Source organism: Schistocerca nitens, chromosome 5 (genome assembly GCF_023898315.1).
Source record: "Schistocerca nitens isolate TAMUIC-IGC-003100 chromosome 5, iqSchNite1.1, whole genome shotgun sequence".
Classification (NCBI taxonomy): domain Eukaryota; kingdom Metazoa; phylum Arthropoda; class Insecta; order Orthoptera; family Acrididae; genus Schistocerca; species Schistocerca nitens.
Genome location: NC_064618.1, coordinates 866643921 through 866658129, shown reverse-complemented (window position 1 = coordinate 866658129; position 14209 = coordinate 866643921). Strand labels below are relative to the sequence as shown.

General features: G+C 40.2%; 1 protein-coding gene across 5 annotated transcripts in view; it reads right to left on the bottom strand.

The window, feature by feature from the left end:
• Positions 1 to 913: 913 nt before the first annotated feature.
• The window catches only part of LOC126259180 (cholesterol 7-desaturase nvd), a 533483-nt gene continuing 520187 nt past the window's right edge, over positions 914 to 14209 (bottom strand). For all 5 annotated transcript variants that reach the window (XM_049955752.1, XM_049955753.1, XM_049955756.1 and 2 more), the window contains 2 exons: positions 3905 to 4075; positions 914 to 2225 (listed from right to left, as the gene is read on the bottom strand). In XM_049955752.1, the coding sequence (XP_049811709.1) occupies positions 2064 to 2225; positions 3905 to 4075 (333 nt within the window). In that variant the 3' untranslated portion in view covers positions 914 to 2063. The remainder of the gene's footprint in view (positions 2226 to 3904; positions 4076 to 14209) is intronic.

Genomic DNA, 14209 nt, shown 5'->3' with positions numbered 1-14209 from the left:
CTCCATGATGCATAGAGTATCGCAAAAACTTTGATTCAGTAGAATAGGACCGAGATATGAACCAAGGTTCAACAGATTATGAGAACACGAATTTGACGATGTTTCAGTGACTAGCAGGACGTCGAATGCTAATTAGTGAACTTTTTCCTTCGTGTTTAGAGTACTGGGCTGCTTCGTCCGCCTACTCCTGCAGAACAGGTTGGTTGGTTGGTTTTGGGGAAGGAGACCAGACAGCGTGGTCATCGGTCTCATCGGATTAGGGAAGGATGGGGAAGGAAGTCGGCCGTGCCCTTTCAGAGGAACCATCCCGGCATTTGCCTGGAGTGATTTAGGGAAATCACGGAAAACCTAAATCAGGATGGCCGGACGCGGGATTGAACCGTCGTCCTCCCGAATGCAGAACAGGTGCTATCGTACTTTGCAAGTGCATAGAACTGTAAGACTCCTTTATTTCTGGGAAAATACGATTAGCCACGACCTGTTATCTTCATATGTGCGTGCAAAAACGTTATGTACTTACAAAACACAATAAATGTCCTCTTGTTATTTTGCCAAAGTATTATTACTTCTAATGTAATATTATTCTGAGTCTGCATTCAGTATTTTCACAGTGTGCTGTTCCCATTGTTAAATGACCCACGCGGATGGCTCCAATTAATTCCAAAATTCTTTCTTAGAACAATGTATTCTCATTGTAATGTTAATTTTATTGATTTAGCAAGAGGAAAGGTGAGGTGAGGTAAGGTAAGGTAAGGTAAGGGAACATCGGCATGAATTTTCTCATAATCTTTATTTACATATAAACATCTCCATAAAAGTTGGAATGCATTGTTTTAAAATCAGCAATTATGATGCCATTCTTGCTCATTTCGGCAAAAGGCACTTGTATAAGTCTTAATTTTGTCAGTTTTACATCGTCATTGTACACGAGAGGAACATGTAAGACAATGCGTCAAATCTTAAGAATACTGTTAAATTATAACATTGTAAATGTTTAAATCTGGAAAAGCTTTAACAAGAAGCTTCATTTTGTGGAAACTAGTAGTGAATATACGAAACCCACTCGAGATCTCTTAAAGGCTACAAATATTTATATTCTGAAGTATAAAACATACTGTGTACATTACTAGTGACCTAAGTGCATACATATGTACGGGATGCTATTACTGTAATGCAATAGACACGTTTATCTGTATCTAAAATTTGTAAGGATCGAAAGCTAACTGTAGAGGACAGACGTGAGGAAATTTATTTTCACTCGAGTCTTCACCAGAACCAGTCAAGATGTACATTAATAATCCACCAATTCCCTAGTGAAGGATTATTATAAGTATTACCTAAATAAGAAATGAGCAATTTATAAATGATCCAGATGCATCTACTTAGCACCTAATATGTCTCTGGATTGTTAACTCATTTTCAATCTAGTTAAAATTAACACAGACAGCTTATGCAGCTAAAATGGACACACACACACACACACACACACACAAGCGCGCGCGCAATTGAGAACAGAATTTTTGTTTTGTACATAATTTCACACAAAAATTTTCAGTGATTCCGATTGTTTTGTCTAGAAATTGCATAAAACTAAACTCTCTATATTCCAGTGCACAGAGTTGCACATTCACTCCTACATATCGTTGATCGAAGTGGGAACTAGTCTAAAGAGTAGACCAACTTGCCTCCTAAAACAGTTTCCCAAACTATGATAATGAAACACGTAAGTCTCAGCCACACACGTTCAGATCACTGTTCTCAGTCCTTTTGTTTACACACAAATACCACTTCACTTTACCACGCGTCAGCGTCGCAGTGATGGTAGTGACGATGGAATCACAAAATTCACTCTGATGTCCCTCCAGCTTTTACTCGTCATTACGACAGCAAATCGTAAATCTACTTCCTTAATTGCATCCTTTCACGTCAACAACTAGAGCGTTGACAAAACATAATAATTTGATGAGATGTACAGAACCAAGATATTAGCTGTGCTTATGTTTATGAGCATTACATATTGCTGTAATGTAATCGCTGTATCCCAAGCTGTTTTCGGGACGTTTTCACCATTCCATGTTTTCTCTTACAAACGAAAATTGTGGGCTGTTTTCAGAATAGAACTGGCTGTACCAGCGCCTGTGTTTTGAAATTGCGCGATCTTCTTTCACCAGTAGTGGCTTATCTTCATATTTCTTGTGGTTCCATACCATGATATCACGCTCAAACTGTAAAAGAACAGTATACTGGCATTAATTAAGTGCAGTATTGCAATCATTACAAGAATACATTCTGCTTCATGATAATGTTGAGGAAAGTCTTAACTGTATCCTATGACGCTCTTGTATAACATCTATGAAACAGTAGATTGGAATGACATATTCAACCACAGGCACAGCAGGAATTAATATGGCCTCATTATACCTTCATTATTAAGATCTTGAAGCTCGAAAGGAAAGAGCGAATAAGATGGAACATAAAGTCCAACCGCCATCGAGATTATTAGTTGTATAACGACGAGGGACGGACTCTGCTGTGTCCTAAGTGAAGTGATTCAAGCAAATATGATAAATCTAAATCGGGACCGTTGAACAGGCATGTTGAACGCACATTTCTTCCCAATGCAAGTCCATTGTCTTAGATATTACGTGAACTTACTCGATATTTCAGGAAGATATTGCGGCGGCAAATTTTGCTTTGCTGAAAAATGGTTCAAATGGCTCTGAGCACTATGGGACTTAACATCTGTGGTCATCAGTCCCCTAGAACTTAGAACTACTTAAACCTTACTAACCTAAGGACATCACACACATCCATGCCCGAGGCAGGATTCGAACCTGCAACTGTAGCGGTCATGCGGTTCCAGACTAAAGCGCCTAGAACCGCACGGCCACACAGGCCGGCCTGCTTTGCTGACCCAGCCTGTTTTCGCTGGCGATACACAGCTGTGTTGCGCTAGTAAAAACTGGACGGACTTCGAAGTTGTAAATGATTACAGACACAGATACCGTTATGAAACTTTAAAGCTAAAATTGAATCTTCTGATACCTCCAGATAACCAATATTTGGCGTACTGGTTTCCGACCTTTGCATGAACAGTTCCACCTTTTTGTGCCGATTACTATTCGCTGAAAAAATAAAACTTTTTTCTATTCTGGATTTGGAATACTGCGACTGTCTTGTTACAGGTTTCAGGAATTACTGCATCGCCTAGCGAAACCGGTCATGAATAAATAAAAATTGAAGAAAAAACGGCGATTGGTTGCAGTAATTCCTGAAACCTATTTGCTTAACTGTGTATTTGTAACACGATTAAAGACGAAGGGCCTTCCCAAATTTTACTGTTTCAGCCGATATGGATCTCACATTAATAGTTTATTATATTGCCAAAAAAGTTGTACTTTTAGATAAATAAATTTGTATGCATGTGAAACACAATTTCAGTATGAGACGTGTTTCGCATAATGAAATTGCATTTCTGAAGTAATTTGTTGAGATTTACTGTTAATTCGTGCTGTGATGTTAGAAGTATCGTCCCGTACTCACGTCCGACACGTTCGCCTGAATTTCAATGCTTTTATTCAAAAATAAAAAATTAAAAACCGTGGAGTACTGACCGTAGCTTAGGTCTTTCCCTTTGCTATTTCTTGGAGAGCAAAGTTCCAGTAACAGTAACCAGTATCGACTAATATATATAACCAGGTTAATCACTTTGGAAGCGTCTGAGTGCAATATCCATAAATCGGTTAGGTAACACGGAAATTTACCCTTACTTCAGATAGAAATATTTTCAAAATTTATTGATTTCGGACACTAAATTCTATCTTGTTGCTATGAATAAAACTCGCAAACTTGATCGGGATGATCTCTGTATACTTAAGGAAGACAAAAGCTTGTATGAACTCACCATTATGGCTTCTCCAATTAGAGCAATGTTGGCATAGAGAAACATGTGAGGAGGACAGAATATGCGGTGAATGACCTTCTGAAGCAGCGGTTCAAGTGGCGTCACACACTGCAGAAATACCATCGAACCAATTGACGTCTCCATGTTCATCACAACATAGCCAGGTCCGATCTGAAACACAAAAAGTGCCGAGTTAATTCCATTTTGTGAAATATATATGTATGCTGACAGTTTCCTTTCCCGTTTTCAACAGCAGTGAATGAATATTTGGACTAGAACTGAGATTTTTCGTGTCAGTGTCTGTTCTAACACTGGCGCTGCCACTCGGGCTATAGGATACGTAGCAATAATGGAAGCGGCCAAAAAGGCCAACGAAGATAATTGTGTAACGTTTTCTGCAGCGGTCTTGACTTTTAATGCTCATAGAGTAAAGTTATCGACTTAATTTCTCTGTACACGGCTAATACTTTGGATCTTAACTGACGTACAGTGAAATCAAAACATTGTAATGAAATAGGTGCCATCATTTAGAGCAAACCTTTGTCGTTGATTCTTAAGTAATTTCATTCAATATGCAAAGGACCTGTGATTATTCTGTTTAGTGCTGTGTACATTTCACGCCGTCATTTAGCCTAGCAATAGGTTTTGCTGTAAATACACAGCGTCACCTCATTCCTAGCGTCGGGTGTTCTAGGAGCGGCTCAAGCTTTGTTAAAATTTACGATTAATTGATTTGAAGAGATCCGCTTCAGTTGTGCTGACAGTACAACTGAAGCAGATACCTTTAAATTGCTTAATCATTCCTCTCAGTTGCTGCTGTGCGAGTTCTGTGAGTGTATTTACTTCTCAGTGGCATTGTAACAGTGGCTGTCTTCGGAATGTGTTACAATACTGAATATTAAAAATTCAGTCTCGCTTAGTGGATATGCGTTGATACGGGAATTGCTTATGGATTTTTCTGACCTGTGGTGTTGATTAGAATTTTACTAAATCAATGTCCCGTACTGCTCTTTAAAACTTTTCAATTACAGTTGGATGCGTCTTCGTGTAGAAGCGTACATTGGGTCATGTGAAGAAATGTAATATACCAATTTCAAAATGAAACGGTTGAAGCCATATTTAGTATCTTTCACGAATGGCAGTACAATATCTGATGCGAGACAGGAGGTCACATTTATCTTTTTACGTACTGTCAGTACATACAATCATTTTTTCGTAGTCAAGAAATTCACGTTTTATTGCTGAGAACTGGTTAGACTATTGCGTTTATTCAATAATGTATGTGAATTTAGCTGATATGAGCTTGATTGGATTGATGAAGTGTTTCTCGGTGAGCGGGTTTCAGTTTTCAGACAGTTGACAGCCTCTCGTACTTAGGGAGTGTTTATAGAACAACATGAGAACGGATATATAAATAGATGCCCGTCTAGCAGCAGCGAACAAAGCACTTTTTAGTTATATCAGTATCTTAAGGAGAAGATCACTTAGCACTTCATAATTAGCTTGTGCCAGTCAACTGTCGTACCGATAACATTATGTAGACACGAAGCATTGACATTTAGAGAGAAAAAACTTAATATTTGTAAGGGAAATATTGGGAAAAAATTTTGGACATGTAATTTATGAAAATAACATGGAATGGAGTATAAGGAAAAATGAACTACAAGAGCTGCACAATCACAGTAATATTGACGAAGTGCTGAAGAAGACAACGCTGCACTGGACTCGTCTTATAGCGAGACAGACCGAGAATACACTAGTTACAACAGCGTTCTGCAGGACAATACATGGAAGGAAAAAGAGGAGGAAGCAGAATTAGGTGACGAGATAACATTCGGGAGGACACGGCTAAGACGAACATCTACTCCACAAGGACAAACAGCGCACTCTGGAGAAACAAATGACCACAAACAAAAGTAAGTACCTTTCTCGAGGATAAAGTAATCATGAAACACGGAGGAGGTAAGCGGGAGCTACAGCAGTTGAGCAGGAAAGGAGCGTCAAGGACGCTGATCAAGGTACACTAGTAAATCCCCGATTCTTTAAAGAATTTAGCATGTGTAAAGCAACCTCAGACGGCTGATCACATGCGCTAAGTATTTTACGTTAAACATTTTAGTGCGAAAAAGTTTGTGAAGGTTTGAAATTACGTTTAAACACTTTGTGAGTATAGTTTGGGTAAATCGCGTCCCGTTTAACGGGAAAGCTAGTTTTTCACGCATCTAAATGTTTACGACGTCGTACCTCCTCAACTACATGTCGTGCAACTATGTACCTTTGCGGGTACATGCAGTGGTGCCCGCATCTCGTGGTCGTGCGGTAGCGTTCTCGCTTCCCACGCCCGGGTTCCCGGGTTCGATTCCCGGCGGGGTCAGGGATTTTCTCTGCCTCGTGATGGCTGGGTGTTGTGTGCTGTCCTTAGGTTAGTTAGGTTTAAGTAGTTCTAAGTTCTAGGGGACTGATGACCATAGATGTTAAGTCCCATAGTGCTCAGAGCCATTTTGAACATGCAGTGGTGTACGTGGATACTGCCAGAAATAATAAATCAAAAACTCGTGCCTGATGATGAAGTTTTAATGCAAGTACAGCGAAACTGTAGTAATCGATCAACTTTTTTTTTCCTTTCGTTACTCTGTGGATGGTGTCCACTAGGAAAAGTTTCGTAAAGGCTTAGAATTATGTTATACTCTTTTGGAAGTCGCTAAGTGCTCTTACTCTAAAGTACCGGATGAATGAACATAATGTGCGTAATCTGCGCGCCGTAAGTCCTAAAGACTCAAGACATATACACAGTTTCTAACTGTAACGCTTGTCATAGTTTGTTAAACTTAAGATTAAACCTCTTAATTAGTAGATTATGGCAGCATCGTAAGTTTTTAAATTCCAGTGAATAGTTATAGGCAATACTGAAAATTAAATTTTTGTTGCCCTTGCAAGCCGCTAGATGTGCATCCTCCAACTGGGAGTGCGCACTATGAAGTACGGGTCGCTTTAGCCGTTTAGTGACGAAGGCAGCTCAGCGCTTAGAACGTGATGGCGGCTCCCCCGGTGCTACGAGTCACAATAACTGACAGCCAGCGGCATACCAAGCTGCCCAGTTCCGACAATTAACCGCAGTGGTTGTGACAGTAGGAAGACTCTGCTACATTTTGCTGACATCGGCGTTTGTCGACAGCAACGTTGCACAGCACTTACCTAAACGATACATTTCTTCCCCCAGAGTATCTAAGTTCTAGACATTTGATTAGCTCTATTTTTCTTCGGTTTTGGAGCTACATTCAGTATGTAATGGATATATACACATCTGCCATCAAAAACCATAAAACATCTTGAAAAAAAAATTTGATACATTTCTGAATTTATCTCATTTACATTTTCCTACGTAATTTTCTAATTAATTTTGCAAACGTTTGCTTGATATTTTTGCTAACTGAACTTATTGAATATGTCAAATAAAATAATTTTGTAGAAACTCGTGGAAAATGTCACCGATCGATACTGATGCTATCGTTTCCGTGAAGGGAAAGTACCGGGGGACGGAGAGAGCGCCAAAACTTAGCGCGCGAGCGTCAGTGCGCAGAAAGGAACAAAGGTAAAACCGAATTATGGCGTACAGAGATTAACATCGCGAGCGAGTCGTCCAATTTGGAATTCATAACTGTGATCAGTTAACTGTCGCATTATATTGAAGATGCTCTGTACAGACTATAATAAAGTGAAGTCACTTTGTGGATAAGGTGTAGCTTAAGAGTCAAAGTGTAGTAATGTGTGTCACCCTAAGTGCCTGGCTTGTCCAATTTGTGAGGCGAGAAGAAAATTAGGGCAGAGTAGTCAAGAAGATTGTTCTACTCTAAATGTTATTTGGAAGTCTCTAATAAATAGATCAGAGGGATGAGCTTTTTGTACGTGATCAAAAGCCACACACAAAAAGTAACCACTATTAGAGCGCTAATGTCGTCGAGCACGTACTTAATAAGGCAAGATCTAATCATAGTTTGTTTTTTTGTAAACTGTAAATAAATTGATTGCACATAATATTTATTTATTTGTTTGCAGTAATAAATGAATCAAAGATAGATACTGTTTGTTTGTTTCTGAAAAGTAGCCTCTGAATCCTGATTTCTCTGCTCTCTTCTGCGTCATCAGTCTTCTGACTGGTTTGACGCGGCCCACCAAGAATTCCTCTCCTCCGCTGACCTTTTCATCTCGGAGTAGCACTTGCAGTCTGTTATTTGCTGGATGTATTTCAGTCTCTGTCTTTCTCTACAGTTTAATTCCTCTACAGCTTCACCTAGTACCATGAAAGTTATTCCTTACTCTGTCCGATCATTCTCTCTCTTCTTCTTGTCAGTGGTTTTAAACTGTTCATCTTTTAAAGCGGTCCACGAATCGATCCAATTTGTGACTTCATGAGATCGGAAATGTTGGTCAGCCAGGCCATGCGCCATTGATCTAAACAGATGACAGTCAGAGGGAGCAATGTCTGGAGAATACGGCGGGTGGGGTAGGACTTCCCATTTTAACGTTTCCAAGTACGTTTTGACCTCTTTTGCATCGTGGGGTCGAGCGTTATCGTGCTGCAAAACCACTTTATCGTGCCTCTCGCTGTATTGCGGCCCTTTCTCTTTTAATGCTCTGCTCAAACGCATTAATTCGTTCGATAACGAGCACCAGTGGTTGTTTCACTTGGTTTTAACACCTCACCTCATAGTACACGATGCCGAGCTGGTCCCATCAAATGTAGAGCATGATCTTCGAGCCGTGAATATTTGGTTTGGCAGTCTACGTTTAAGCATGGCCGGGATATCCCCATGATTTCTTGTGTTTAGGGTTATCGTAATGAACCCATTATTCGTCCCCGGTCACAGTGCGATGCAGAAATCCCTTCCGTTTTTGCCTCTGAAGCAACTGTTCACAAACACAGAAACGCCGTTCAGCGTCTCTCGGTTTCAGCTCACACGGGACCCAAGTTCCTTCTTTCTGAGTCATACCCATAGCCTTGAGACGTTTTGAAATGGCTTGCTGTGTCACTTCCACTAATCGTGACAATTATTCTAGAGTTTGACGCTAGTCTTCACTCAGAAATGTCTCCAATTCTGTATCTTAGAAAACATTCTCTCTTTGACTAATAGCGTCCTTACCATACGTACATGAGAGCATTCGATGAGACTCAGCCGCTGTTTCCTTCATACCGAAACAAAACAGTGACACCTCCCGCAAATGACGAGAATTAGGCTCGTAAACTGACATTTTCAATCAAGAATAACTTTATGATCCAGACACAAAATGGCTCTGAGCACTATGGGAATGCAGACACAAATCGACTAATATTTGAATGAGGTTATGTTCACCGAGGTCCAAGCTAACTGCCTGACGTCATCGATCTGTTTCTTTCGACCGCTACTTACCGTTGTCACCTATCGGCAAACGGCGGAAGCAAAGCTGTATACCTTGTATTTCGTATATAGCATCAATTAAGTCAGTATAAAATCTTTTGCTTTCATTACGTAAACATTATGAGTTAACCATCAATGTAAGAAAAATTTACTGCTGTATTTGTTAGGAAACGTTATTGCTGATTTAAACCTAACATAGTAGTTAAGAACATTCAATAATAATGAGAGCAAAATTATTCCACAGTGTAAAAGGAAACGGAAATTGTATTATTAGTTAAGTTTTTTAGTGTTGAAGAAACTACTCACAGACTGCCACCGAAGTTAACAGAATAATCTTATGACACTAAACAGTAATAAATATGACACATTGTAGTCAGTGAAAATTGCTGTGTTAAAGCCAAAGAGTGAACGTTTTTTGCCTACACAGGTCAAGTAATAGTAATAATGAAACAATCTCCGCAGCTGAACTATCTGTAGGTTCGCCATTTAGTTTGCCAATACATATATACTTACAGTCATTTGTTAAATGCGTACTGAAAAGTGGTCTTAAGTACAGACAATCTTTTTGCTTGATAAAAGTTTAAAGTTCAGGTAGAATACAATGACACAAGTTCCCATGTCTCAAGGGCCAGTAAATTTTAACTAAGGCATTCAGAGTTTATGCTAGCTTGTACATTTTTAGAATTCACTTTCAGAATTGAAGGTAACTTCATTGAAGAGATTTAGAGCCACTTATAGTTTTCAAATCAAAGACCTCACTTAAGCTGTTAGCTACACAAAAATTTAGATGTAACATTTAATGGTAAGTGGCAGTTCTTGGATGCTGGAGAAGATCAAAGCGGGTAGGAAGCAAAGTGTCAAGGTGAATTTGCAGTATGAGGAGTCTTTGGACTGCGATCGCCTGTTTTAGAGCTAGATCACGATGTAGGCACACTAAAGCATTTCAGTGACTAGCTGATCAGTACTGTACGCAAACGAAAACATCCAAAATAGTTCTCCTGGTTTTCGTTATTTAAGAATCAGTAATAGTTTATTCTAGAATTTTTTCATTTTCTGCATATGGTTTCAAGTAAACTGATAAAACGTGACAATTTATAGATAAATGAGGGCGATTACTTGGTTAATAAAGACACACGATTTTAACTAGTCCGTTACGTGCAGGACAACGCCCAGTTTTCTTAAACGATTAGGGCGGGAGGTAGTGATGGGAAGATGGTTAGAGACTGTTTTCAAGGATGGAGGTTAGTATTGTTGTGTTATACGTATCTATTAGTAGGTATATTATTGTGTTTTTTTTATCTGGGTGAACTCGTCTGCAATTCGAATTCCAGTTTTGGATGGACGTCATAATTTTGTTAAGATTCTCAGTGCACAGTGTTGTCATTTCCTCTATGTGCTGCTGCTTATCAATTCATCACGAAGAACTGGGCTAGTGTTCACATATTTTTCTGAAATTGTGCTACAGTGTGTGATCGCTCACGGCAGTGGTCCTTTGGTTTTCTTATGTGACATCTTTAATAAAAAAAACTACCTCGACTGGCAAAAAGAACAATTATGCAGAGATTTTTGGTTGTCCTGTTAGCGCTATGGGATAGAGTCGTCACTTTTGCGTACATTTTCAGACTAATTCAATTTCTGGTTCTCAGTTATAAACTAAAATCATAACGGAACTGGTGCATTTCAAAGCCGGCCTTGCCGCAGTGCTAACACCGTTTCCCGTCAGATCATCGAAGTTAAGCGCTGTCGGTCTAGGCTTGCAGTTACATGGGTGACCGTCCGGGATGCAACTGTGAGGACAACTGAGTAGTTAGGTGGCTGCGACGCGGCGACTCCGGACACGGAAACTGACAACGGCCGGGAGAGCTGTGCGCCGACCGCGTGGCCCTACATATCCGCATCCAGTGAGAGCCATCGGCTGACAATGGTAAGGCGTTCAATCGGTACCGTTGGGCCTTTCGAGGCTTATTCAGGCGGAGTCACAGTCGCATCTCGAAGTGAACTTTTAATTGCGGAAAGTATCTAAATCCGGCCCCCGGCCCCAAAGCGGATCCCTAAGGCTCCGGGCTCTGCATTGTGAAACTCTATTGGAAATCCCTCTAAACATTAGTTTAGGCTTGTGCCACTATGTAGTGGAGCGCTCGTGTCATCCGCTCAAGGTGCCGCTTGCTCAGATGACAACACGTGTTTCTCGTGAAATCAAAGTTTCGAGACTTTGCTACTTATTGCTACTTTTCGATAGGATACTGGAAGGTGAGTAATAATATCTATACACATTCTTTAATGGGAATGATTGGGGATCATGTTTATATCAAAGTTGTGTTGTTTTGACATTTATCTAAAAAGTTGTTTCAACTCTAAGTCTGATAGCATGGGTGCCTCAAATCGGACCCCCCTTCTGGCTCTCAAATCGGACCCCTTATTTTTTAACCGTATTCTTTTGGATTTCTGTTCCAGGATCCAAGGGAATAAAATGGTGAAAACGAAGCAGAAGGGGTCGAGTCCAACCAAAATGAAAGAGGCTATAGATGCTATTAGAAGTAAAAATATGGGGTGGAAAAAAGCAAGTAAGCAGTATAATGACCCGAAAACTACGCTAATGTGATGATCTAACATGAAATACGGCGCTCCAGAGGAAGCAGCTAATGTTAATAGGGGCAGACGTACAGTTCTAGGCAGTACTGTTGAAGGTGAGCTTGTCAACTATTGTCTTCCAATGGAGACTTCGTTTTTCGGGCTTACTCGTAGTGACCTGAGGAGAATGGCTGTTCAGTTGGCAGAAAACAATGGCCTTGGACATTCTTTCAATAATGACATCGCTGGAAGAAAGTGGGTTAGACTTTTTTTTAAACGTCATCATCCTAAATTATCAGAAAGGAAACCTACGGGTACATCTTACAGCAGGGCCTTTGGTTTCACCAAAGAAAATACACAGAACTTCTACAAACTTCTAGACAAAGTTTACGATAAAGGAAAGTTCACCCCAGACAAAATGTATAATGTGGACGAAAGCGGAGTCCCTGTCGTACAATCCAAAGCTGCGAAAGAAATCGGCCTGAAGGGGGAAAAAAACAAATAGCTGCTTTAACACCAGCAGGAAGAAGAGCTCTTATAACTATAGTCTACTGTATGAATACTGCTGGTTCATTTGTACCTCCTCTGGTAATTTTTCCACGCAAAAATGAGTGACCATTTGAATAAAGGGGCACCTCCAGGCACAATATTTGCAGTGCATCCTTCTCATTGGATCCCAACCAATCTATTAACTCAATGATTCCAATGCATTGAAAACACCAATCCCACAAAGGAGAATCCTGTTCTACTGATCTTGGATGGCACTTTAGCCGTACACAGGATGCTGACTTAACTGATCTGGCGAGAGGAAACCGTGTTACCATAGTGTCACTGCCTCCTCATAGCTCGCATAAATTGCAGCCGTTCGACAGGGCGTTTATGAGTCCTTTGAAAGTCTACTACAGCGAAGAAGTCGGGCAGTGGCTGAGACAAAATCAACGGGCTCTCTGTCCTTATGACATGGTGGAGCTATTTGGCAGAGCTTATGTCAAATGTCAAACAGCTCAAATTTCTATCAATGGTTTTAAAGTTGCAGTGACATATCCCTTTAACAAGACGCTTTTCTCAGATGCAGAATACACTGCCGAAGCAAACAACGTGTTTTTATGAAACCGCTAAGAGACAACCGTTGAAATCAGACAGTCCATCAACTTGTTTGGCAAACCAGGCAGAGCCATTTCATCTCAACAAGCCATCGACATCTTTGGCAGGTCTGGGGCTGACTCCACCACCATGTGGTGCATCACCAGAATTTAGCTCGTCTACCAAAAAAAGTCCATTCGACATATTTCCGGTACCGCATATCAAAAAGCGGACCTCTACTAGGGGACGAAAAGGTTGTAGTTCTACTGTGATCACTTCCTCGCCCTAGAAAACACAACTGGTTGAAACTCAGAAAGCTAAAGAATAAGAATCTACAAAGCAACAGAGACGTGATGAAGGACAAAAGCACAGACGTGGTCGCGGTCACGGTTCCGTATCAGTCAAGTCTTCAGGAAAAGGAAAATCACCAGTAAAAAAGCGACTTCATTTCAAGAAAGAAGACGATAAATACGGCAATGAAGGTCAAGATTTCAGCGTCTCTACTGGAACGGCTGAACTGGAAGTGATTCCAGGGGTTACGCCTTCCCAATATGATGACGCTGAGTGCATCTTGTGTTCCGGGAAGTTTTCAGAGGACACAAAAGAAGAGCCGTGGGTCACGTGCCTCATGTGCAGCTCGTGGGCACATACAGACTGTGCAGGGACTGAAAAGGACAGTTACATTTGTGACTTCTGCCGCTAAAGGCAATGTATTCATAAATTATTCGATTTTTGTTTCATTTTGTGATTTTTTCTAATTCAAAATAGGCACTTGGTTTCATTAAAGCAATACTTGTAACCTTAATTGTGTTCTATTTCAGTGTAACATATCTGCGAGTCATTTTCATTGCCATTTAAAATATTTTAAAAGGGGGTCCGAATTAGGCAGCAAATCGCCGAAAAGAAAAAATGTAAGGGTTTTTAAATATTTTTAGAGTAAGAATATGATTTCAAACTGTTAAAAATTTCACTTAAACAAGTTGACAACTAAATGAAGTATATATAGAATGCTCATAAAGCGTAAATTTCAGACATTATATATTAAAAAAATAAAAATAAAATGGGGGGCGACTTTTGGGTACCTTCCTCTACTGTTAAACAAACTACTCTGAAAATAATTGTTTTCTTCTTCGAAAGCTGCCTGTCTTCAACGCGAAGGTTGGTTTGAGCACGTTCAGTGCTCAACTGGACCTGGCGTTATTGAAGGTCATAGGATCTCTACTTGCTCTGAACTCTGAATTGCTTACTCAACATG